Source organism: Haemaphysalis longicornis, unplaced genomic scaffold, assembly GCF_048455015.1.
Source record: "Haemaphysalis longicornis isolate Haplotype H1 unplaced genomic scaffold, Haemaphysalis longicornis Haplotype H1 scaffold_3, whole genome shotgun sequence".
NCBI lineage: Eukaryota > Metazoa > Arthropoda > Arachnida > Ixodida > Ixodidae > Haemaphysalis > Haemaphysalis longicornis.
In genome coordinates this window covers 132,211,206-132,238,186 of record NW_027526335.1, presented here as the reverse complement: position 1 = coordinate 132,238,186, position 26,981 = coordinate 132,211,206, and the positions used below count along the sequence as shown (strand labels likewise).

At 46.1% G+C, this 26,981-nt stretch overlaps 1 protein-coding gene across 3 annotated transcripts; it reads right to left on the bottom strand.

Moving 5' to 3' along the window:
- Positions 1–1,395: 1,395 nt before the first annotated feature.
- LOC144175097 (MFS-type transporter SLC18B1-like) lies at positions 1,396–24,316 on the bottom strand. 3 transcript variants are annotated; one of them, XM_077704163.1, is made up of 15 exons: positions 24,204–24,316; positions 22,981–23,269; positions 18,282–18,397; positions 16,911–17,006; positions 16,264–16,337; positions 14,375–14,522; positions 13,438–13,506; positions 12,202–12,289; positions 10,932–11,077; positions 8,375–8,473; positions 7,566–7,657; positions 5,758–5,853; positions 5,113–5,187; positions 3,805–3,898; positions 1,396–1,617 (listed from the first exon to the last, which is right to left on the bottom strand). In XM_077704163.1, the coding sequence occupies exons 2-15, from the start codon at positions 23,237–23,239 to the stop codon at positions 1,537–1,539; spliced, it is 1,533 nt and encodes a 510-aa protein (XP_077560289.1). In that variant the 5' UTR covers positions 23,240–23,269; positions 24,204–24,316; the 3' UTR covers positions 1,396–1,536. The 3 variants fall into 3 exon arrangements, with proteins under 3 accessions (XP_077560289.1, XP_077560288.1, XP_077560290.1); XM_077704162.1 differs by lacking the exon at positions 24,204–24,316 and adding an exon at positions 23,998–24,061; XM_077704164.1 differs by lacking the exons at positions 8,375–8,473; positions 24,204–24,316 and adding an exon at positions 23,998–24,072.
- Positions 24,317–26,981: the final 2,665 nt, after the last annotated feature.

The following is a 26,981-nucleotide window of genomic DNA, read 5'->3' as shown; positions in this document are numbered from 1 at the left end:
ATGCACTAGCATTATCATTAAAGACATGTCGCATCATTTTTCTCCTGGAGCGCGTACAGCGCGACAGAGGAGCCATATCCGCCCGCCTCTCCATGTCGTACCTCCCCTTCGACGATTTCCCTCGGTGGGTCCAGACAGCGATTCCCTAAACGGTGAGAGAATTTCGCAGCTGATCACGCAATAGAAGATGCTCTACCTCCGCAGCAAGAACAGAGTATTCCTCTCTATGGTCGGTCTTAATGAACTAGAGACAAAAAGAGCAAAAACGCGGGTAATCGCTCGACGACTCATGGAACGGGAAAATTGAATCGCTTATTGACATCAAGCACTTAGACGAGGAATTTGCAACGAACCTTGATTGCGCAGACGGAATTGCTCACGTCATGTGCCGAATATACTATCGGTTTAAAGACAGCATATCCGACCCCATCGAACAGCCAGATCAACAAAAATTGCATTCCTCGACAAACTTCAGCAAATTTTTCCCCCCGACCGAATTGTTCCCACGCGATTGGAAGACCCTTGAGGAACATGACATCTCACCATGCAGAAACCTCGCCTCCGTCAGATTTCTTATCCCAAGCCGGATGACACCTGACCTTCAATCTGAACATTCGTTACTTTCGGGTTCATTTCAAAAGTTTCCCCGAATGACAGAGGACAATATGCTGCTCATAAAGTCCCACGACACTGGCGCAATTTCCGTATACCGATTAAGAGAAATATTTGTAACGGACAGCCAAGCGACGCCAGAAAACAAGAGTGGTATCTAGACGTTTTTGCAAGATGTGCTAGGGAGATTGCAGCTGTACGCACTCTAGCGCACACAGGCACACACGCACACAGGCAGGCACCTTTCAAAGAACAAGAAGGCACTGACAAAGACAGTCAAATGACAGAGCTTTAGGAAGGAGCGGAAGGCTTGAAGCAACTTCTCAAGACCCAGTACATACATCTGAAGAATTAACATCAGAGTGCAAAGCGGTGACGATGACCTACGAATTTCGAACTGGCTGCGTCGACATTCTCGGCGTGGGTTCATAAGACGACGCATGCAGCAGTTTCCCTTCCGACTGCCTCACCGGATCGACAGAACGGACTTTATGTACAGTTACTGAACGCGGACTGACCACGGCTTCTTGTGGCCGGGGAAGTTGTTGAAACTTCATGGATAATCATCATGGCTTCACCGATGAGATCATCATTATCGGTGCCCCCATCTTGTGAATTGAACCACCACCGTCTCACCGGGACGTCTTGGCCCTTGTTCTCTCTTCTTTTACATCAGCCATTCAGCGCTAATCGCCGAGAACAACCTATGTCTATCCAGGTAGGTCGTAAAATGAACCCCATGCACGCTTGCCGTGCACTGTAAGAAACGAAAGGCACGCGGAACACGGTGGTAACATTTCTTTAATGCACGATAAAACAACGGGACACGCACAGGCGTTTAAAAACACAAAGTAACATCCTTACATTAAATTACAACACTCAGGCTTGTCTAAAAAGAGAAAAATACGCTAAGTAGAGCTGAGGTCACATGACTTCCTTGAGAAGAGGTTCACGGTCAGGCGCAGTTTGGCGACGGGCCAACACGTAGAAGCACAGCCATGCAACCTGCACGCAATGCGCAATGAGAGAGAAGTTGCGTTTTCAAACACACTGTTTAACGTGCAGATGCTGTTCACACAAGTTTTAAACAACTCCGAGGACTTGCCGGTAAACCGAACGTCGTGTACAGCCCGTACGATAAATAACGTAGCCGCGGTGAACTTTGCCGTGTACGGTAATTTTATAGTACGACGAAGGACGAGTGCCAGCCAGTGGCGGCCGAGGACCGCGACATCAAGTTCATCACGCCCCAATATCCCGGAAACAGGCATTTGACGTGGAGCTTGAACCGAATGCGCATGCTGCGCACAATGATAAAAAATACGAGCGCCTGCCATGCAGGTGGCGTTACCGGCGCCTAATGCAACATGCCACTACTTCTTTACCTCTAATTTTAGAGTGGCCTTCACAGCAGTGTCGCGCATTAGCGATTCCCGCAACCTCACAATCGCCCCATGCTGCCACCTGAACGGTTCGTATTAAAGCTTTCCATGCGGCAAGCAAATCTTGGCGCTCTACGGCGCACTTCTGGTGTCACTTTTTTCGTGTCGTCGTTCTGGTGCAGATTCCGGCTCATGAGAGCCGTACCATTACAAAACTTTCCCATACGAACACGCAATCATAATGCAGTTCAGCTTTGGCGCTGTTTTACAACGCCAAAGCTTCCCCCTGCATAGATTATCGTAAATTAGTATACGTACAGTTTTCGTTTTACATTTTCGGCGGTCCGCTTAACTGCCGGTGTCACACTCGGGCGAGCGGTGGGTGGGTGGCAGGGGTGGTTTTTAACTAAACGTGACGGAAAAGTATGTGCCCTACTAGGTGCGCCTTCGGTACGTGTAAACACGCAATTACCTCCAACACAGAAAATGATAGTCGGTGTCTATCACTTAATAAAACACAAAACCACGTTTACTGTCATTTTTCCCTTTTTTATATATTTTAGTCGCGTCAGCAATGTAATAGACATTCATTTTAAAAGGGGGCAGCCAAGCGTAATCGGCACTGCAGGCAGCCATTTGGCTTTCTCAACACGCATCGCTTCCGGCGCTTCCAGCTGAGCATGGTGCGCATGCGCAGTAGCCTGCCCACTCGTCGGCTGGTTGGAGTAGAGGCTTTAGAACGCCTAACGAAAACGCTTATGACATGGTGAACGGTGTGATAACTTCTATCACCGGTAACTCTGTTTTGCAAGCTTCACCACAGCATAGGTGTGCTAGCGATGGAGCACCCTTTAAAGGCAAATCTCGCGATCGTAGCGCGAACACTATGTGCAGCCGTCATCCCTACAACTGCCAGGGCAAGACTGAGTCACGAATAATATGCTCACAAACCTCGACGATGGTTCGATACCAAGTTCTTTAACAAGCATTGGACAGAGGGCACTCTTCCTCAGGCGGATATCGCTAACGTCATGTATAGGAAAAATAATGGAACGAATAATTATGGCACGCATAAATAGGCTAATAGAAGAAAAAGAATTGTCGCCCAACATGTATGACTTCCGGGCAGGGCTTGCGACAAAAGATGTCCACCTGAGGCTATACTGGGATTTTCTGAAGGACCCTCCCTCACGTCACTCAGCGGCCATTATAGCCTTGGACCTGACAAAACCCCTCGATAAGGTATCCTCAGCCATCCTGGCAGGCGTAGAGCGCATAGGGCCAGGTGTACGGACTGTGATAAGATCTCTGGACGCATGGCGTGTGCGTGAAGCCTGGCTTCCGTTGTATCAAAACGGTTACATGAAAAATCGCGGAAAAGAAACGGTTCTAGATAAGACAATACACGCGTCGATCATGATGAAGTACAATAGTAGTCTTTATCTCATCAACTACGCATCGGTATACGTTTAGATCGTTCGTAGATGCGCTTACTTATCAAGCGAAAAATCGTTACATGGGTTCGTTCTTCATTTGCGATATCGGTCTTTGAAGGTTTGGCGATCGATTGGACGCGCTTTCAGGGAAGGTTGGACGCATTTTTAGCTTTTGCTCTTCTCTGAACTTTATTGAGGAAGGGATGGTAAATTGTACGAGGGTACGCACGACGCGCACGCATACCGTTATCAACTTAGAGAGCAATAGTTAACCGCGACAGCTCAGTAAATGCGAGCTTAGTTGGACTCATTTTAGGGATGCGCGCCTTACGAACAGAGCTAAATTGCGTACAATGCAGATTGAGGAAACTTACGAGGAGCAGCTCGTTGCCCAGGAGAACCATGGTGGCCATGCGGTAGCCGACTGTGTCAAGCAGGTAGCCACCCAACGTTGGTCCCACGAAAGCTCTGCAGATCGCGGGTATACCATTGTCACCTTGCTATTCTTGGGCTCCATTCTACGAAACCACGGCCCGTTGTTTTGAGGTGATGTGGTGTTGGTATGCGAATGCATGTGTATTCTGGGTTGGGGCGTCGCTTTGCGCGTTGTTCCGGCTGCGGCACCTGCGTCATTTCCACCGTTGCCTCCCGCTCCAAGTGACGCGCCAACCCAAGAATACATGCATTTGTATGCCAACACCACATCGCTTCAAAATGACGACCGTCGTATTAAACAATTCAGCCCCTGGGGTTCAAATCATTATGGGCCATGCTATTGTTAAACGAAGTTGCAAAGTATCGTTTGTTTAGCAACATTTTCAACGCAGAATAAATATCTACAATGACATTCTTTTGTCCCTAGGGTACCAACATCACTGAACGGAGTAATAAAAAAACTTTGTGGGAAGTGCAACATGGGTCGGAACCCAGCTCTCTACCCATCCGTAACCGACTGCTTCTTAATGCTGATGGGGAAAACAATATTTTATTTTTTTATTTTGCGACGTCTTACTTCACGACGCAGCTCCCCACAGTTCTGAGCAATTTTTTCAAGCGTTTCTGAAAAGCTATCCGCATCTTCTCTGAACGATGCTTATTGAATAGTGCGCCTTTCTGTTTTTTCATCTTTTTTGAGCGGCGAACGTTTGCTAGGATTACGAACTCGCCCAAACTAGCACACCATGAACGAGTATTTACAAAGATCTTAGGTAAATGCCCAAGGTGGGTGTTAATAAAAAAAAGCCTCTCTTCTTAATAACAAAGCCCCTAATAAGAAGTCCCCTCTCCTTCCCCCTCTACCCCCTCTCGCGCGCGTACATGCGTGAGTGCGGTTATTCTTGGAATCATACCAATTTTGCATGGCAGCAGAAAGGAACTTGAGTGCATTCTGGATCCACGAGCAGACAAAATGTTTTGAAAGGCACGGCCGCCACCATGCACCCGGTAATTTAGTGGAGTGAAAAGGCGCAAATTTAGGTTTGTACAAGACGCCACGGGCATTTCTGAGTAAGGTTGCTACCGGGAACTGTCACCGCTTGACCTGTCTATAATGCACGTTACTGTTTCCGGTAGGCCCCGTGCTAACAATAAAGCGTGCACTAAGAGGTTTTGGAACTTATTTTCTGGAGATAAAAATTGCGTAATGATTGAAAAATAGAAAACCACACGTTCGCCAAACTTACCCCATTGAATGAGATGCCGTGAACACGGAAGAAACGAGGCCATATGTAGACAAATCATCTGGAAATCCACGTTTACTGAAAGAGAAAAACCATCAGGCAAATATTGAGGATTCGATGTTATGAACGAAAATTGCTAGAAACAAGTTTCTTCGTATTTTGTAGCACGCACACAAGAAAAAAATGCCTGTTATTTCTCTCTCTCTCTCTCTCTCTCAACTGAAGAACGACGAAAAAAGGGCGGGGGGGGGGGGGGTGTGCACCATTAAATGTTTTGTGCTAACCTGTGGCAAAGAAAGTATAACCCGAAAACAAGAGCTCATCTGGGTAAAACAGCTTTGCGTTGCCGTACCTCAACGAACAGATCAGAGGAATGCACATTATTGCACATTCTTGTATATCTGCATTGTGTGTGCAAAAGATGACCCTAGCGCGTTTTTCGGGCAAGTCCCACTCATGACACCTTCTCCACACATTCAGAAAAAGCATAGTACTTAATGCGGGACTAATTTCAAGCATTCCATACGAATCTACCACGCAGAGGAGATTGTCACTCACGGTAGGCATAAAGATACGGAGCAATCACTACGCCCTCGTGTCAGTTCTCAGCCCGGTATAACGAAGCATGCCCACAGCAAATATACTCACAGGGTGTCGCGGAATGATCCAGCGAACGAGCAGACATTTGTTCCACCAGAGGCGAATCCGAATATTCCCAGGGCAAGCATCACAGTCCAGACGGCTCTGGAACATTACGGTGAGTGGACATCTTATCACGCGTGCACTCCTATCTGTGGTTGGTCACGGCGCATGCGCTGTTATCTAGGGGACCCACTAAAGAACAGGGTTTATTTTTTGGTAATTATCTTGTTCAGATAAAATTTGTTGGTTTGAGCCCAACTAATAAACCTGGGATACTTATTTTACAGCCTAAGCTGCAAGTGCTGGAACTGCGCCGTTTGGGATGTATGGGCCAGTCAGTTAATGTACGCAGAAAAAAAAGCACCCACAGAACTGCACCTAGCCACAGAAACATTGGTGAAGGTTCAGTAAAACGGTCAATAATTAAAGTAAATGTCAATCAATCAATCAATCAATCAATCAATCAATCAATCAATCAATCAATCAATCAATCAATCAATCAATCAATCAATCAATCAATCAATCAATCAATCAATCAATCAATCAATCAATCAATCAATCAATCAATCAATCAATCCTCACGTTCAAATTCTCAGCTCCTTGTTGGGCAGCCCCACGTTTTTTAATAGTCCATTGGAAAATTTGTGGTATCACGGACTTATAGAAAACCACATTTTTATTACAGAGAGGGCCTGTAAAGTACCGGGTAACGTGTCATCCATCATTTAAAAAGATTTCCTAAATACTAAACTCGGAGACATATGCACAAGATGGGGAGAAAGAAAAACCCTTTTAGCACAGTACTGTATGTAGCACCGAGTGGTTTGCATAGAGGGCACTATGGTCTGCCAATTTTTAGCCCGAATGACACAATCCCTAAGTTTCCCCTATCGGAAAGACTAGTGAGTGAATGGAAGTGTTTTTATAGTTACATATCCAGCCTCCCCATTAAAAGAAGTGGTACTAGTGTTACCATGATGAGTGCTTTAAACGTGGGGTATCACCATGAACTGTTGCGCTTAAGTTGGAGGTATACAGTGTGCGGAGGGTGAGGGGGGGTGGGGGGGGGGGGGGGTGGGGGCGGTGCTGCTTAATTGTCATAGCGATCGAGTCCTCATGAGCAAACTCGACTCGCCTCTTTCCCGCACGTCGGAGAACTTTCTTCAAATCAACGAGGAGAAGGAGGAGAAAAATGAGCGCAAAGGCCGAGAGCTTTATGCAGGCGTTAAGCCCGGTTTGCTACTCGGCACTGGGGAAGGAGTGTTCATGGGATGAAAGTGGGCAGGCGAAAAGGAGAGTCGGCCGCCGAACTCAACACATTGGACAATCACCCATTCACAGTAGAGACCATCTTAGGACATCAATCCCTGTACCATCGACTTTGCAGACGGCAACAAAAACCCTTCTTCGTTTTCTGAAGGAGACGAGCTTAAATATAGTGTCCACAAAGGGAATAAGTGCACGCGCGTCCCCACTCCTATCCTCTTAAATTCAAAGTGTACACAAAGAATCCTTGCAACTCCGTAACGTAGAAGACTAGTTCTCCTGAGTATTTGTTAGCACACTGTCTTTCAAAGGTGACTTAGGTTACTCCGAGACACTCCGGTCAGTTTTTAGAGCATGCTAGCCTGCGATCAGCTTTGTTTCCTGCCGAGCATTCCCAGTAATTTCCCACTGTAATTTGCGCTGCCTAAAGTATATGACGATTTAATCCCAGGGCCAAAGCACACCGCACATACCACGTACAGACTTGTGCACGCTTGAAGTTCTTGATGCGACCTCAAGTAAGTATGTCTTGTGTAGTGGATACGTACGTGGACAATGGAAGAAAAGGTGCTGGTCCGACTAGTAGCAAACACACGCACATCAGTAGGCCCGCCAGGATGCAAAGTTCCTTCGCTCGGCCCTAAAAGTGCAAACGTGCCGACAGGAGATGCTACAAGCATGGCATATCGTTGGTGATACAGCAGAAAATAGCTGCTTCAAATAGAAAATTTGACAACAAAACACACTGCTTGCACAGCTTTCGCCCATAGTTGTGACGCCACGGTTACCGGGTACGTACATAGCTGTAGCACGTACGTTACACTTAAAGGTCGCGTCGACGTCAGCACCGACACCCACGAAGTTTGATACTGGGGGCAGCAATGACTCAGTAGAAGACACACTTCGCGAGTTAGTAGGCGGCCATTATGAGCAGTGTTATAGAATATCTGGCACAACAATAAGAAAGAAAGTTAACAAAGGCTTGTTTAAGGGCTAGTTGGTATAGTCTAGAATTCAATATTAGCGTGCGCTGCATATTTTGACGAGGGACAAGGACAGGGGAAAAGACAAAACCAAACGATGGTGCGCAAACGATGGTTGCGCACCATCGTTTGGTTTTGTCTTCTTTGTCTTTTTAATATTTTTATGTGCGAGTTCATGAGCGTCCCCACTCCAAACAAGTAATCCTGGGCAACCGTGACAGCGACTGAGATAGGAACATAGGAACAGGAGGTGATATTCGCGAGCGTATGGTGATATCTACCCTAACTGTAACCAAGACAACGCGTTTCATCTCGAAAGATGGCACCAGCACTCAAAGACGCCGACTGGGATTGAGTGGCGACGGAAGACGCACCGTGACGTCCACAACCCTTCCCCATATCCAAGCAGTGGCGGCGTACACAGTGCCGTTCAAGACGAACACCAGGCCAACCATGTACGGCTCCAGGTTGAACTGCGAGGATGCGGGCACCGCGTCTGTTAATAAGGAGGAAAGGCGCAGCGCACAGCACGGGGAGAACACCGCGATCTCCTCGCAACAGTATAGCACAGGCCTGCAAGACACGACTGTAGGAGCACCTCCACGAGGCACACGTATTAGAGGCTTCCAAAAAAGCTCATTCGTTCCCCGTATACCATTTCTGATGGCACAAACTGCCATGCAAAAAAATATCTATAGGGCAGCGATACGTGTCTTGACGCTTCTTCCGTATTAAATTGTTTACGCAAGAGCTGCTGCAATTATGGCAACTTTGACTGATAAGTTAATTTGTCCCTTTAATGTGCAGTACTATTTTTTTAAGAATATCAAGATTTTAACTGTGAAGTAACCTGTACAAGTGTAATACAGCTAAACACATTACATCTGAAGGTCGTGGGTTTGATACAAGTTTGCGGTACACGGCTGATTTTTTTCCAACTCTCCTATGAATTTCTTCATTGAGATTATATACCTTGCCTTACAAATGGGCTATTCAAAAAATTATTCCAGAATTTTATAATAGTATTAAGAATCCCCAACTTCCTCTGGTACATTCAATTAAAGACTCCTGCGTTCTGTAATACAGTGACGAGTCGGAACTAATGTATATCGCCGCGAACCATGGCTTCTGTTTTTTTTACTTACGTTTTATTGCCAGCATCTCGCCGCGCCTGGCTGTCTTGCCTCTGTTAGAAGCGAAGCGCGTGTTTCCTTTCCTTTATTAAAGACGATAGTCTTTCTTGGGCTACTTAAACCCAGAAATTTTGGTCTGTCTGTATGTCTGTCTGTCTGTGACTCGATTCAGCCACCCGGCCAAAGCAAAACAATGCCTGCGCAATAGTCTTATATAGTCACAGCTAAATCTACCCGTCTATGTCCGGTGTAATGTTCATACTTGTCAACATTGTTGAAGAAGAACAAGACATTACGCAAATATGAGACAACAAATCAATACAGAAGTGATATTTGCAGTTTTCCTTTATAAAAAAAGCAAACATGCTTGAATTTGCGAAATTAAAGACTTCAACTGCAGAAAAAGAATTCACTCCGCCGTCGCCTGCTGTCGTCCGCGCCACTATAGCTTCTGGCGCCATTTTAAGAAATCAAGAGACAACAGTTACGCAAGGTTCCACGTTCTGCTCTCAACGCACGTGGAGTAGGGAAACGCGGTTCTATAAACGTTGAAGTAGGGCGCCTCGATTAACGCGCGTCTTCGCCGTATGGCAGCGTTCGCATCGAGACACCCGGTTTGGAGCAGTGGAACGCGGGAAATTTAAAATGATTTAAGCAAACCTTTGGCGACTTTACCTTGGGAGGAGCGCGACGAAAGAGGAACAACATGAGAGGTGAGCGGGAAAGCGAAAGGAGGCATTTACTTTGCAAAAGATTGTCGTTTGACGGCATTTGCAACAAAAGGAGCAGATACGGGGCCAATTTTTTTGTATGCCGCACACGCTATATTACCTGATAGGGAGAGTTTCGCTCTGCGGCCGCTAGGCTACAATGGTCTTTGATTGCTGGTGTTTTCAATCTAATTTGGTGGTCCCGGAAAGAATACCGCGAAGAGAAATTCTCGCAGGGTAAACGCCACGGCATTCGATTTGCCGACGCTCGTCTGCGCATGTCACTTCGTTGGCTACTTATAGCACGCAGTTTGTGTTCTCGTTAAATTTATAGCGGAGCGCAAGTTCGCTCCAATAAACGTCCATTTCTACGAGAACCTCGATTCGCTTTATCCTATGTGACAATATTTTGACACAGTAAAACCTCGTTAATTCGAACTAGGGGACGCCATCTCAGTTCAAATTAATAATACCAACAATACACTGGAACTGGGAAGCAGTACTGGGCATGTCAACACTTTGAGGCTTGAAAAAGCCCGTATTGCGGTCTGCCTTTTGTCCCTAAAGGTGACAATAAGCTCTTTTTGCTCTGACAAATGAGTGGAGCGCAAAGCCTCACCTTCGCATTCTTGAGAACTGAAGAAAACACGGGCGGCATTAGATCCGGCAGTGTCTTCTGGACGGCAGCCCTACGCTTCGTCCTTGTCATTGGCAGCGACATGCTCTGCGCTTCTGACCTCTGATACGATGGCCAAACACCACTGTACTCGCGTCATCAATCGACCGAGTTCGCTAACAATGCGCCTTCCATATCGTCCGCCATGCAGGATTTAGGTTGGCTTTATTCTCCGTTCAAGGCATCCTCGTGTGTAGGCACGTGGTGCATTTTTTTAGCCGCCAAGGCGCCGTCGTTGAGGCGCGTAGTTCGAATGATCAGTGGCGGAGACTTCTATATGGAGACTTGGCCGGACCAACTCTTACAGTTTGAATTATCCATAAATTCGAATATATGAAGTTCGAATTAGCGAGCTTTTACTTATTAGCATTGCCCTAACGCGCCGGGACCCAGGAGGGAGGACGCCACAAACCTGTCTGAGGTGAGGTTCGAGGCACGCGGCGTTGAAGCCGATGATGAGGAAGGTGGAGAAGACGCAGTAGGCGTCCAACAGGATGCCCGCGTTGCACCAGAACTTCAACATGTCGCCGCTTTTCGGGGCGACCTCGTTGTCGTCCTCTGCAGCGCAACGGGCGCGAGGAGTTTCCAAGACGATCGCGCATTTCGTCGACTAGTGCTACTACTGTGCGATATAGGCATTTACGCAAGTCTTCGAAATTCGGAAGGTTTTGCCGCTTCATTGCGTATGCTATTCTGGAACAACAGCTATTAGAGTGGGTGCACTTGCATTCAAGAATTCGAAAGCAAGTACGCTCTAAAACGAGGACCGAAAAAACGAGCTTCGGTTGGGGATCAGCTATTCGTTAAAAAAATCCTAATCTTAGTTTAGTATTCTAATTAAATATGGAGATATGTTATTTCTGTTTCACATTTTAAGTAACATTTTCAGTGCAATTCTTCAAGCTTTATTTAGGTGTACATTACTCAAGCCCACACAGCACAAACGCGGATGACGCTTCTTGACGTTGAATAACAAAAAAAATCCGGTGCCTTACCCGAGTGAGTTTCGTGTTGGCCTTCAGAGCCCTTATCCGAACGTTAGGATATTGAACTGAACCTTAGTTTTAGTACAGCCGTGGACAAATAAAATATGCGAACACAAAATTACGAACCGAAATGGGCAAAACTGAAAAATACTGTTCGTTGAGGTCCAGTAATGGCGCGCAGTTGGCATATTTGGAAAGCCACATTTCCAAGCTGTGTTTTTTGTAACCAAGTCATCTTGACTTTAATGGAGAGAAATCGCGCTTTTTGCGTGTCCTGGTTCGTATTTTCGGGTTCGCGTTTCATTTGTCCATGGCTGTACATTTGGTATACTCTTAGGTCCCCACACAATTATACAAGAAATGGCAGGCAATAAATAATTGCACGAAAGAGACCACAGGCTTCAGCTGTGAGGATGTTGGTTTAACGCTTGGTTAAGTTTCTGAGCCACCGTACGCGAGGAGCTTTTGTCGCTAATTTAAGCAGACAACGAGCATCCCAAGGGCGCGGATTGACTAATCGATTTTTAAATTTTTGAGATAGGAGTGACGAGACTGAGCTCGCGCGGTTTTCAAACGTTTTGTTTCTCTCATCTCCCTCATCTTGACAAAGTTTTCCTTTCAATTCCAATGTTTTCTTATCGTCAGTCGAAATGGGGGGTAAAGTGCAAGAGTTACCAACAGCGCAGCACTTCTCACCTATGGCTGGCAGCATGAGGTAGACGAAGATGCCGCAAACAAGGAGAAGAGACCCAACTGCGGCAAAGGGGACGATGAATCCTCCGGCCTGCGTGGAGAAATATTCAGCGGCTGCAGCTTTGGAACACAGCGTTTCCCCGAAAGACTCTTTCGCTGGTCTCGCTAAATGTGTTGTGTTCAACGTTTGCTGGATTTTGTTCAGGGTGTCATTTACACCTTGGTGGAAATTTTATTGTCGTACAGTATTTCTTGACCTCGTGGTTCGTGCCTTATCCAGGACTGAGCATCAAGGAACCTTGATTGCGTATGCCACAGCTGTTGCGAAAACATTTCATTACGCGCCACAATCCGACAAAAGAACATTTGCACTGTATACACCGCCTTTTCTCCCAACAATAAAGTTCAGCTCAAATGAGACCCGTTTTTACAAGAAACCTTGACTTTCTTGGAAGTAGGCCATTGGAGGCTACTCCACATATGTATAGAATAGCTGTACTTCCTCGTTACAGACGAAGATCATTCGAAACCCTTTGTGAATGTGTTGTATAGGTATCATCTACGAAGTATTCAAGTGACTTGTAATAAAGTTTACGATGTGTGAATGACCCCATACCAGAACAGGGTAGTGTCAATAAGAGAGAACAAATTCACATTTGCCGTTTCATTGCAAAGACTTAAGTTGTGCACCCAAGTGGAAATCAAACAAACAAATATTGCGGGGAAAAGCAGGAATGTCACGGCACGTGAAGCGCTTTCTGTATAAAACGAAACGGAACTCTGAGTGAGCCCTCTGAAATGTACACCTATAGAAATGTGCATTTCTAGATAAGCTTTTTGTACCCGGCAGATGTATGCAATATTTCTGCTTGTGTGTACGTTTATTATATATGTCTTCTGATTTCGAAATGACTTCATTGCCCGTCTTGTCTGGTAACCAGCCTTGTCGTCACTACGTTAAACCATTTTCCATAACACCAATAACAGCGACGCTTTGGGTGCACTTTGAAATAACCTTCCACTTTTCCCCTTTTTTATATTTCGTCGCCATCCAAATAGTCCTTGTGACCACAAATTAGGCCCTCCATCTCAGGCGAAGCAGAAAAACTCCTTGGGTATGCTGCGGTTAACGCCACTTTTTATTTAATACACAAAATGTTTGAAGGTAGCACCGCACATAGTAACGTTAACGTATTCGTAATGTTAAAAACGCTATATGCCGAATATTTTGTTACCGACCTGATAAAGGAAACCGCCCACTGTGGGCCCAGCAACAAGACCGGCACCGAACGCTGTTTGCTGGACTGACTGAAACGGAAACAATAAAAACCCGGCCATGAGCCATGAGTACGTCTTAAAATATGTTACACACATGGGCTCCAAGAAGAGCGAGACAATGTGCATGCCTAAAAGAGCTCACGTTGGCATTGAAAGAATTACGTGCAGCACTGGACGAAGTATTCAGAATTCCTTCAGAAATGCTGCAGGGTGAACTAGGTGGTTCACAAGGCATCCCTTCTCCTTACGTTCCTTCAAAGACAAACTATATACACACACAGTTCCAGACTTTTTCGAATATGTAGGGCAGATGATAAAGCCTTGTAACTATACAGCTCGAGGAAGGGCTGCACGGAGGTTCTTTGCTGGGGATCGGCATTGCGCCTATATGTTTCCATCCAACTGACGACCGTGTGCCCCCCCGCTCCGAAACCTGATCTTTGCTCTCGGGCTGTATAAACTTGGCAGGCGACGGTCAACGGGGCACGCTGCCTCCTCCCTTCCCGCAACTCCCCTCCCCCCCGCAAAGAAAAAAAAAAAACGTGGGCGAATGACATTATGTTCTCTGCATCAAGCTCTCAAGAAACTCCTGTAGACTAAGCGCGCCAAGGCCATTTACTTACTGCTCGCGCCCCTATCAGCCTCGCTGACTTGGTCAGCGAGGCTGACAGAGTCGACTATGTTTATTTCCCCCGATTTTCAGCAAGGTCCCGGAGCTCCTGGTCACTAAACGAACAGATATTCCATCAGTTACCACTTGAACGTGCCGACCTCCGCTGTTATACGTTTCTACCTCAACCTAAAAAGGTTTCGGGGTCCGCGCTGTCGCCACTCCCCGTACCCAAGGTCGCTCGAAGTTACCCGTGTAGGCATCCGTACCCTAGTTATCTGCACTTACGTATGTGGTGCCCAGTGACCTTGGGAACTCGGCGGCGACAATTGCGAAGACCGCCGTCATGAAGGAGGCAGTGCCGAGTCCCTCGACGGCTCTCGTGGCGATGGCCAAGCCAAGGAACACGGAACCAGGCGGAGATTTCTTTAAGAACCTGGCGGCGACGTGGAGAGAAAGTGATAACATTTCCTTTGAGTAAACAAATAAAAAAAATTGGCCGCGTATCTGCTCCTTTCGTGGCAAATGTCAAAAGACGATAATCTTTATCGGCTTTTGCGAAGTAAATGCCTCCCTTCGCTTTCCCGCTCACCTGTCATGTTGTTCCTCATGCGTCGCGCTCCTCCCAAGGTAAAGGCGCCAAAGGTTTGCTTAAATCATTTTAAATTTCCCGCGTTCCACTGCTCCAAACCGGGTGTCTCCATGCGAACGCTGCCGTACGGCGAAGACGCGCGTTAATCGAGGCGCCCTACTTCAACGTTTATAGAACCGCGTTTCCCTACTCCACGTGCGTTGCAAGCAGAACTTAGAAACTATCTAGTGGAACCTTGCGTAACTGTTACCGGTTGATTTCTTAAAATGGCGCAAGAAGCTATAGTGGCGCGGGCGACAGCAGGCGACGGCGGAGTGAATTCTTTTTCTGCAGTTGATGAATTATTTAAATTTGCAAAAGCAAGCCTGTTTTATTTTTTTATAAAGGAACACTGCAAATATCACTTCTGTATTGATTTGCTGTCTCATATTTGCGTAATGTCTTGTTCTTCTTCAACAATGTTGACAAGTATGAACCTTACACCGGACATAGATGGGTAGATTTAGCTGTAACTATACAAGACTAATGCGCAGGCATTGTTTTGCTTTGGCCGGGTGGCTGCATCGAGTCACAGACAGACAGACGGACAGACATACAGACATACAGACAGACCAAAATTTCTGGGTTTAAGGAGCCCAAGAAAGACTGTCGTCTTTAAAATTGGCGCAGCTTGCACTGGTGGCGCAACGCTGGAGAAACAGCAGAGCTGGTGGCCCATCTCCCTTTGTCGGAGACCCGGCTGTTGTACCTCACACGGATTTCCAAACTTGCCGCTGTAGCTTCTCCACGGATGGCAAGCCCTGATGGTTTTCCACGGTCCGCAGGCTTTCACGTCTCTCCCAGAGTGACCGCGCTAGCACGCGCTTGAACCGGCGGCAACCGGCTTCGCGAACTCGGCGTCTGTGCTCCCTACTTCGCGCGCGAACGCACGTGAACTCGCGAGTAGAAGAGCATGCGAGATGACTCCACGAACGCTGGGCAGAGTGTACTCGAAGGTAGAGCTGGACGACGGCAGGCGCTCCTCACGAGGCGCACGCTCGGGTGCACTCGGTATTTTTTCTTGGTATTTTTTTCTGGTAACTCTTGACAGCGGAACTAAAACCTTAAACAGCTCTGCTGTTTAAGGTGTTAGTTCCGCTTGACAGGGCCGGTCAAGCCCGTTTGGTGGATTTTTGTTCACGGTCCCCAGCACAGATGTTGAAATAAAGATTGATTGCTTGATTGATTGATTGATTGATTGACTGTTAAAACCATGAGAATAAAAGTGTCTCGAACGATCTCGCCCATCCTCCTTGCGGCGGAACCCCACATCTCTGCAAGCCGAGCCTTACGCAGGTGTCGACAACTGAAAGCGCACGGGCCTTACTCTGACCGAAAGGCACACAAATATTGCTTACACAGATACGCGAGCAAATGCAGGGGGTGCAGTAGGCCCCAAATCTCCATTGGTAAGAGAATTAGCAGCGTTATCTGCGGGTTTTGTACCCGCCCGTATAGCCCGGATCCAATCCAAAGCAATGATTGTCACGAAAGCAGAGGGTGGTTTTCTCTCAGCCCCCGCTTAAACAGCTTTCACACAGCTCACCCGAAAATAACAGATGCACCTCCCACGTAGAACAGGCCGGAGAGAAGCATGAATTTCGGCTTCACGATGGGCACCTGGAAGGAACGCAGGTTACATTCCGCCTAGTCGCTTTTTAGTCGCATTCCGCAGGGCGGCTTACGCTGTTACCAAAGGACGGGAGCTACATGTTTTGTAACAAAAAAAAAAAAAAAACGTCATCCGCTCTCCTACCGTCCCCCTCCTCCACACCCTATCTGCCCAAAAGGAAATGTTTGTTATGTACACTCCTCAGGTATGCAAGAAAGTCTTCAGGCCACAAATAGTTCTTAGCAGAAGCTCAAATATGGAAAATAAACAATGTTTTACACGGGAAAGTTGACGATAGCGTCATTCGTTATAAGTAGCAAGAATCTTGTGGTTGCTCACGAGAAATTTTTTTCTTTAATTATATGTGGCCTCGGAACTTTGCACAGGGACTTCTAACACTGCATGCACATGAGTCATGGGCATCCATAAAGGCGTGCAAGGCCTCCCACCAAAAACACTCGCGAGTGACCGAGAGACTCTCGTAATTCTGATATGACTAGAGTATAAATACTGGGTGCCTTTACGAGCCAAAAGAAGCACGCTCTGGCAGAGCCTGGCCAGGTGGTGCACGCAGTACTTACAATCTTGCCGAATATTGGAGCCATGATGAAGATGGTGAACTCGAACACACTGAAGACGAGGCCACATTGCGTTGCCGTTACGTCCTTAATCTCCGCCTGCAAAAGTTTATTGCACCGGCGCGACCATGTTAAGGGGATCTCTTCGTTTGTCTTTAGTAGCCTGGTAGAGCAGTAGTAGCCACGCCTTTACTGATAAGGATGGTCAAATGCTAGTTCAGGTAATGGGAGTGAGGGAGGGGGATGCAGGGTCTTTGAAGAAGACGCGGTAGCTTAACAAAAGGGACCTGAGTTGACCCGAGTACCCGTGCTCGGCCCCTTTTGATCGCAGTAGAGATTTGTCCATGGAGTAAAGGTCTACTCGAGTACTCGTGGGAAGATATAGTGATGTCTGAGCGATGTGGTGCAAAAACAAACAACAATATTAAAGGAGATGCTTGAGGTCGGCATATTTGAGCGTAAAGCAGAAAGATCCCCTCCGGTAGCCTGTAGTTCATCCCAGAAGCTGCGTGCAGCACTTTGGAGTCTACATTGTTGTCAACAGTCCGCCCACTGAGGGCGTCGAACTCACCGTGAAGGAAGGCGACATGAGGCGCCGGGGCCTTGTGGTTCCACCTGCTCGCAGCTACCTTCAAGTATTACGCATTATTGTGAACTTCCTCCATTTTTTCTCCACTTTCTCTCTTTCAAACATGCCTGATTGATTATGAGGTTTAACGCGCCGACGCTGCACAGGCGACGAGGCGCGTTGTAGTTAAGGGCTCCGGGTTAATTTTGATCGCCTGGCAATCTTTAACCTGAGCCGAAATCTCGAACACACGGGCGTTCTTGCTTTTCGCCTCCATCAGAAAAGTGGCCGCCGCGGCCGGGAATCGAACCCGCCCCCTTTGGCTCAGCAGCACAACGCCGTAGCCACTGGGCCAACCGCGGCGGATATCTTTTACACATGTAAAAAATACATGTGCTTCCGGAAGAATATATATATATATATATATATATATATATATACATACATATAGAAAGAAATGCCGGCATTCTACAACACCAAAGAAGGCATAGGGGAATGGTTAGACTATTTCTTACCGTTAGTGACGTTACATTATTCTTATTTTTTTATTAATAACATGAGAAGGAAACATTATATATATATATATATATATATATATATATATATATATATATATATATATATATATATATATATATACACACACACACACACACACACACACACACACACACATACATACATAAACTTTACAAGTGCCGTAGTTTTTAAATGTGTTTATTAAGTCCACGCACACTATTTTATACTAGTTTAGCGTTTCAGTTTTGCTCCAGGCTGCACGAGAAAAGTGGTGCGAACGACCTTACCTCGTGCGGGAAGAAGGGCGCCTGTAGCGAGACGCTGGCGCCAAGAAGGAAATTGGCCAACGACAGCAGCACGAGAACAACTTGTTGGCGAGTGCAGACGACTACCCTGCCAGAAACTAGTGGGGAAATAAAAAATAGAGGAACACCGGGTTAAACAAACCACCTTTTGATTTAACTCGTATTTGCACGATACCGTAGTTGCACGATTCTAACGCGCACCTTTTAGTGGCGAAGCCCCTTAGTCCTGGCTCCGGCTGTCGGTGTCTCATGTCGTCGAAGTGTCATGTAGTCACGGTACTAAAACACCGGGACACCCGCTTTCAACGCCTCGCGCTAGAATGCTTCGTGCTTCAAAGACACGAGACTTACAGCAAAGCTGTATAACTCTACCTCCCCCCCCTCCTCCCAACGGTTTCATCTCCGTGGGAAAAATACACCAAGGCGCCAAGAATACATTTGTACACTGCATGCTTCGCCCCTCCACGTTTAACGTTAGTGGAGATGGCCTGGGATTTTTTTTTAAATTTGTGCAAAAGGCAGTCTTCAAATTTGGGTGCGCGTTACAATCGGCGCGTTCCCAGCGACTCAAAAAAGTGCAGCACTGCTAGTATTTTGAATGTGACACGAGTTGGTTCCGTAATTTCTTACACTTAATCTGCTTATAAATTCCTGCAGTGACGACAGAAAAAAAAACTAACTGGGTGTTCGCAGTAAGCGCAACCTCGATTCAAAACGGGCGCGCACGTTGACATCCCGGTCCGCCGCTTCGGCGCGCTGATACATTGCCCTTTTGAACTTCCACCCGAATATATCAACATTGCCATGAGCGCGAACTCCTCACAATTCAATTCAAATCAAAACAATCCGTCAACGTAACGTGAGTAAATTTTGGTGCACCCATTTCACAATTAGCATACCTTACCCAGCTGTTGCGCATATTTGGGCTCGTTGTTCCACTGTTCTGCGTCCATCAAGGGCAAGCTAATTTTACTTGCCGACGGCGGGGGATAAGCGGCATCCTGCACACTGGGCGTGCCGGAGACACAAGTGCGGGATTAACGTTAAGAAAGCAGGGCCATATTTTCAAGCAAGGCTTCATCGGCTCTGACCAGCTCACTTTGAAGATGTTTTGAAAAAATTGACTCCCAGGCGGAAAAATTATGAATGTCAAGGCCCTTGAAATTGCCAACACTTTCAATGTATACCCCGCTCCAGTATGAAGCAAAGGGCATTTTTTTGCTGCCACAGTTGCGTGTGTGAAATATAATGTCTTCTGTCAGGTGGGTGGACATCTGCGTGGTTGAATCGTTAAAATACTCTTTTTGGAATTTTTTCGGGCAAATTTACGTGCGCGCTACAATCTGGGGCATGTTAGAATCGTGCAAATACGGTAAATAGCGTGTGCCACAACAGCAGGCGACAGCGTGGTGACGGTGATGGCGGAAAGTGATTACAATTTTTTTTGCGAGGCTACATAAACCAAGCTTAATTGCGTTGCTAAAAGCAATGAAAATAGATGAATAGGTAAGGATCAAAATGATCGTGGTGTTCTTCAGTTCAAAACACACCTGTCCTTCACCTTTAGATCAATGTTACTGAATTTCCTTGTGGTATTAACGCAAACTAACTTAAGTACGTTTACTTCGTTAGCGTTATGTGCCCTTTTTTTTCAAACTATGTGTCAAGTGATATTTTTCGTGCGCAATACGGGATAGCTACGAGGTGACCTTTGTCAGCTAAAGCAGCTGTTAGATTTATCTTTAAAGCTTTGTCAGCTGACTGCAGGTAATTGCGGCAGACCGTTATGTGCATACGTCGCCGATCATTACGTGAAACAACTAGGCAAATCCTGGAAAAATTTACAAAATTGAGAGTAGGGCACCAGCACTGTGACACCTCCCTTAGCTGCTTTGAATACAAGTTCCTTGACAGCTACACGAACATGCGTCTTATCAGGTGGTCGTGCGCTGCCTTAAGAAACGGGATCGCGTTTACCAGTTGCAAAGGTTTAAAACCGACCACATATAGTGAAATTTTGATCATTTATAACCTTACCCTAGTCTAAAATGACAAGAAGAATACCGCAGAAACCTAACAAGAATTCCTGTCGTACGACAAAATCTAACAGAGGCCCTGTTGTTACGACAAAGCCGTCTGTTACGACACATTTACGTTGTCAAGGCAAAGTCAATTTTCTCAGCGACAAACATTCTTGTAGTCACAACAGAACTACCTGTCGGTACGACAGCCATCATGCTGTCGTGACATAGCCAGCTGCCAGAATCACGACAAAAGGATACGACAGACAGTACGACACGCAAAAATACGACAAACTACAGGAATTTTTCTTGTCATTTTCGACTGGGACGCGGCGGCAAATCTATAGGAAATTTCTTTGGTGTTGTCAAATGCAAAACGTGCCATGAAGAAATTGGTACGTAAAATTAACAGGACTTAGGGGGCCAATTCTCGACTTTCGAAAATTTTCGGGATATCGCCATGTCTGACAGAAGCGATCGATCACGTATGCGCCTCGGACTTTCACGTTTAGCTCACAGAAATAACCAGGTAACTATATGGTGTGCAAGGAAAATTAACACTAGACACGTATCATAAAACAAAGAAGGAATTAACGCTAACGAAACCGAAAAAGGTTTTAGTTGAAATTAACATTAATACTACAACGCGATCGAGTAAGTTGAAAGTTTATTGCGACAACATGTGCTGGAATGGCTACACAGTGTTCTAGGGGGACGGTCAAAAAGGCTACAAAAAAAAAAAAAAAAGCCTGCCAAAGTGACGTCCCCCTCCCACCCTTCCGTTTTGGCACGACTCTGCGGGAAATGGCACGTCCTTTGTGACAATAAAAAATAACAGAAGAATGCACACACTTAACGCATAGAAAATGAGCTTTCAGTTTTCAGAAAGACACAATAATTACAATAAAAATTTCACTAGAAAAAAAAACACTAGCTCTTAGATTTCAGAAAACAATAAGGAGAATTCAAGATTTCACAGTAAGAAAGAAGAAAAACAGTTCTCAGTTTTCATAAAGAAAAAATAATTACAGTACAAGATTTCACAGAGCGAAAAAAATTACCTCCAAGTTTTCTGAAAGAAACAAAAAGTTAAAATACACGTTTTTTATTGTAATTCTAAAAAGTACATGTCTAATTTAGGTTTAAATCCTTGTTCAGATAGTATCTTGTGCCATGGTTATAACTGCGGGGTGACTGTTTAAAAAGTTGAGAATCTGGTAGTTTTTGCGATGTTTTGGTTTTGCGTATATTACCTGCCTATAGACTCGTATTCATGTCTTCGTGACGTGTATTTTCTGTAGAAGTCATTAGGTTCAGTCCTTATCTGGTGATAAATAGTTAGAGAGTTTTTTTTTTAATTAGAATGTTCGTAATTGTCAATGCCTGATGTTTCTTTAATAATGGAGAACTGTGACTGATGTAGGGTGTGTTTTCAATTTTGCGTGAAACTTTTTTTGGAGCCGGTATAGGTTTTCTATGTTTGTTTTTCCTGTTGAACGCCACACTAGAAGGCAGTAGTTAAGGCGAGAATGGATTAGACTGTAGTACAGTTGTTTTTTTAACCAAGCTGGTAGTAAATATTTCATCTTATAAATAATATCAATGCACCGTGACATCTCCGTTCGAAGTTTGTCAATATGAGGAGACAAATTTAAATTTTCATTGAACACAATGCCAAGGAATTTGTGTGAACTAACTCGTTCAATACATTCGCCTCTGAAATTGAGGAAAACCTGCAGTGTTGCCATAAACGTGTGCTGTAAGCTCGAAAAATCGGTGTCCGCCCCCTAGGCGAGACAATTTACGCCTGTTGGTGGATCTTCCTTTTCTAGAGAACAATAAATACATTCTTGTGTTTAAATTTTTCATTTCATTTCATTCATTCATTCATTCATTCATTCATTGTGTTTAAATTAGTAACGCTAATTGTCCAAAATGCGAGCGAAAGGCGTGCGTTGAACTGAAGAATATTACGCAATCTTTGTTTGCATCGATATTTTTTACCGCTTTTAGGGACACAGTTTAGTGGCACAGTATGTTAACTTGCCGTGGCCATCACAGCAGCCCTGCTCTCGTCTGTTGGTAAGACGCCGACGCACGGCATTTATGGCTCGACTATCGGTTATGTGATGCAGTACAGCGAAACTGAAACAAAAAAAAGATAAATGCTGATGCCACCCATTCAGTCACTCCTCGAGCACGAACAGTAAGAACTCTTACAGGGAAGTATATTTTTTTACCCTTCTTTCCTGGTAAACCTGTCCCTGTGTTCTCCTAGACACCATAATACTTGGAAGGCTACGATATATCGGAAAAAAATATTCCTAACAGAAAGCTGATGAGCGGTTTTGCTTTATACTCAGGGCGGCTAGAAAGAATGCAATCAAGACAGCTCCAGCACGTACAAAGCACTGCGTAACCACCCCTTTCCTACCTGATGCCGCACAATGACCAATGAAAATATGCACTTCAGCGGTGTAACAGGGTAGTCGTAAAAGCAATTTAACAAAAATGGGCTTGAACACTATGCATGGACTGTGTGGGTGTGTTGCGGGGACTTCCGAATTCATTCGGAGCACCTACAGGCTGCGACTATTTACCGAGAAATTGCACGTTCTACTTCCCCCGACCCAACGAACGAAATTGTCAGCACTCATCACCTTTAGCAGGTCGTGTCCCACATGCGGCGGCGCCGTCCGGGCCACCGCATTCCGTGCCGCGGCTGTAACCCGTGGAGCGCTCCAGACCCGCCGTCAGTGTGGGATGCTTCGCAGAGACGTGGCAAACGCCGTTCCCGTGCCCCGACACTCTTGGCTGGGGCGCCGGAGGCTGCTGTAGCCGCTGTTCAGCAACGCCTCCATTCCTAAATTCACTGGATCCCATGATTGACGCTGGGGGATCGGTGCCGAGGCCGCACATCCAAGATCACTGCGCGCGCATCTGGGCAGCCTGAGTTGGGGCGGGAAAGGGAACCGAAAAAATGGCCCCAAAGGAACACGAGCGCCAACGCCTGGTGCGGCGGCTATCCTCACTGTACGCTAACGGAGTGACAAATAAAAAGAAGATGCCGTACTCTTCTGTCGCCCTACATCTTGAGTGTTACTTCCTTCCTCACGTTCTGTTTTGTATTGAAAGCCCGATGCAAACTTTTTAAGCTAGCGTGGCTCCATAATGTGTAAAGTTGGGGTTCTATACCGTAAACAAGACGAATCGGCATCAGTCAACAACCTTTGACCGGTTTAAACACCTGAAGTGCGACAACGTAAGAAGAAATTTTAGCTCCAGGGTATCTCTCTTTCGCTCTCTTTTTCACTCCTCACCCCTATAGACATCATAGCCCACGAACAAAAAGGCAGACCCTCATTACACATTCGTGGCTCCTGGGATTAACCGATGTTCAAGTGACAAACCATCTATATTTCCCCCCCCCCCTCCCCACACACACACACACAAACAAAAAAAAGAAGCAGTTAACAGGAATAGACAACAAAATAAGCTCCCCTTGAATATACTGTGCTATCTTTAACTGCCACCCTGAGACGGGCTGAACATGACTGCATCATAGCCTCCTGTACATAGTCGGTAATGAAGGAGGCTGTGGTTGAATAATGGCGTTTAGTTCCGTAAAAAGCCCAGGTATAGTTGTGACAACTGCGTTGCGAGTGTGGCATCCTTACCAATCGCAGTTTTCGAGGCGGCCAGCCTCCTGATGACGCAACTCCAGCGTCACGGCCAGTGCTAAACAGAGATAAACGGTCGTGTTTTCAACCACACAAGCAACATCAAAATCTCATATTTATCGCGTTAAGGTAGAAGAAATATTTAGAACCATACGGTCACTCGTTTAACCCCCGCGAGGATACCAGTCGGCAAAACGATTCACCGTTTTGAAAGGCTTGCTGTTCTGCGTGCTCTTCGCCCAGTGGAACGCAGCAGGGCTTCAGTATGTCCTTACCAACCCCGCCGCGTTGTCTTCTGCACACATTCCGTCGAGACGCACTGCGGGTCAAGGGGTGACGGCTAGGAAACGCTGGGTCCCTGCCGTATCAGATCGCCGGGTGCGGATAAAACCGCTTTGTCAGAGTTAACCATGTGATTGCCTCGCGCGCACAAGCGCTGTCGTCGGTCAAGGTTTCGGCGCTTTTCCGGGCTAGCATTACAAGGCGAACAAAAGGGTTGCAATCGCGTGGCTTCGCAATGAAATATAGGGACTCGTTCGCGCCATCACTTGAAAGAAGAATGGCCGGCGTCATTTACGCTGCTTCTCATGTGGCACAGCCGAACCCGGAAACGAAAGGAAGGCGAATACTTTTCGAGTTTCATTTCGAATTTCAGATTTTTGGTGTTTATGCGCCGAAACTTCACCTGGGATACGAGGCGCGTCGTAGTAGACGGGAATACGGAGTATACTTTAGACCACCTGTGGATAGTTATCGTGTACTCAAACTTCGACACTCGGAAGTTTTCGCTTTTCATCGCCATTTGAAAAAAACCATCCGGAATTAAGCAGTGGTCCCTTGGTGTTATGACAAAAGGATCCTTCCGATACGGCCGAAAGCGGAAGCAAGCGGCGTAAAAAAATGTCCTGAGATTGAAGTGTAAGATTCTCGTCATGTCCTGATTTTGTTTTTTTGTTGTTGTTGTTTTCACCCGATTTACTCGCATACTTAAAAAGAAAAAAATATCTTCGAAATCGTGGGGCAGCCGGGTCCAGGCCGGCGACGCCATGTTCATCCCGTCATATCGGCAAAAAAAAAAAAAAAACGAGCTCTTAAGGCTATGTTCAAAATACCGACGCAAAACCCATATCGTGATCATGGACGCAAAAAAACGGCATGGCACGCAGTTCGGTTGGCTGAGACGTGAAATGACGTCATTCTTTAAAGTTATTACAACAGTTGCGGCAACAGCCTGAACCCGGCCTTATACTTCAACGCTTTGCATCCGACGTAGCGTGCCGTACCTCACTGCCTTGACGCATGCGCAAATTCAGCTTCTTGCATGACACATAACAGCGATCTGGCCGCAGCCTGCGGCATAGAGTTTCATACTAAAAAGCTGCAGATGACATCTACGTTCGGCTCTTAAGAAGCACGACGGGATAGCGTTACTTTAAATCCCAGGGAGGGTTTTGGGACGTGATTGCTGCATTTACGATCTGTGTTTCATGAGCAATGAAGGTACGCGAAGATATAAGAAAGACTAGGCAGCAAGGGTGTTGCACCGCCGCGGCCCAGGAGAGACTGAATCCCTCTGTGCTTATGAGCTCGAAAGGTTGGGGCGGCATGATGTGTGTCAGTTTGAGTGAGAAGGTGGCAGTGTCGGTGTTTCAGAGTTTTTATTCTCTAATGTCGGTACCGGAATGTACGTTATTGCTTTTCTGCGAAGAGAGAGATAGAGAGAAGATCTTTGACGCAGAAGAAATAGGGGGGTTTTGGAAAAGGGGGTAAATTTGTTAGAGAGCTCAAAGGTGGACCTTGAAGTCTAGGGCCATAGCTAGAGATGCAGCAGCTCCTTCCCTTTCCCTCTCAATCGGCTCGCGCAAATATTGCGGTAACGAGCTGGTCAAAGTTTTCTCCCAGGTTTCGATGGAAGTGCAATACGTAATGTTGGAATTTTTCGCACCTGAACATGCCTCTGTACATGCCTAGGTATCGTGGGGGAGTGTATTTAGCAGAGTTTTAAGCTAAGGTATGATGTTCTCACCCAACATCTTCGCCCACATTTATTTGTGGATACTTCCGTTGCTTTATCCTCCACCGAGCTTGCAATTCTTCGGCGTTTAGATCCCATTGTAACACGGGGATTACACACATTATCACGGAGTGTGCAGTAGAAGTCGGTGACACGATGGCTAGACAGGATACTGGTAAACTTTCCCCGGAGGTGAAAGATCTAACTAGGAAACGGCAAACCATGACAATCTCCACCCCAGCTGACAGAATGGAACTAGCGGAGCATTCGAAGTTAATCAATAAGTGTAAGGCAGCTGACATACGGAAGTATAATATGGAGATGATCGAATATGCTGAAAAAGAACGGTGGCAGCCTGAAAGCAGTGAAAAGGCGTCTTGGCGTGGGGAAAAATCAGGTGTATGCACTTAAAGACAAGGAAGGCAATGCCATCACAAATAGGAATAAAATAGTCATTGTAGCCGAGGAGTTCTATAGAGATCTGTACAGTAGCCGGGACATCCAGGATAATGCCGAACGAAAAAACAGTTCAGTGGAGATAGACACCCCACCAGTAACGACAGAAGAAGTAAGGAAGGCTTTGAAAGAAATGAAAGGTGGCAAAGCACCTGGTGAGGATCAGATAACAGCAGACCTCTTGAAGGATGGCGGAGAAATTGTACTTGAAATTTTTCTGCAGTCACGTCTGTATGCCGGCTCGCAGGAAATCTACGAAACACCGTGTGCCTATGTCCGAAGCATAACTGCATCGTGCACCAAATATTCATACAAGTACTTGTGTTTTGCGGCTATACCAATAGTCTATTTAAAACATTATGCCCAAACGTATTCTTAGTCATACTATTTACACGATCTACGCGCTTACTGGTTATAATTTTCATAATTTTGTCTGTACTTTGCACCACCAGCGACGCTTCTGAGTACATGCCGTCGAAGGGCGCCCTGTGAAGCACGGTTTTTGCAGGCA

What these genes read in the sequence shown, in the direction of transcription:
- LOC144175097 (XM_077704163.1), bottom strand. Translation starts at nt 23,239, where the DNA reads ATGTGCGGCCTCGGCACCGATCCCCCAGCGTCAATCATGGGATCCAGT. An exon ending in TGGGACACGACCTGCTAAAG is followed by an intron (nt 18,398 to 22,980) that starts GTGATGAGTGCT and finishes TTTCCCCACTAG; the next exon opens with TTTCTGGCAGGGTAGTCGTC. An exon ending in CCTCATGCTGCCAGCCATAG is followed by an intron (nt 11,078 to 12,201) that starts GTGAGAAGTGCT and finishes GTTGCGCTGCAG; the next exon opens with AGGACGACAACGAGGTCGCC.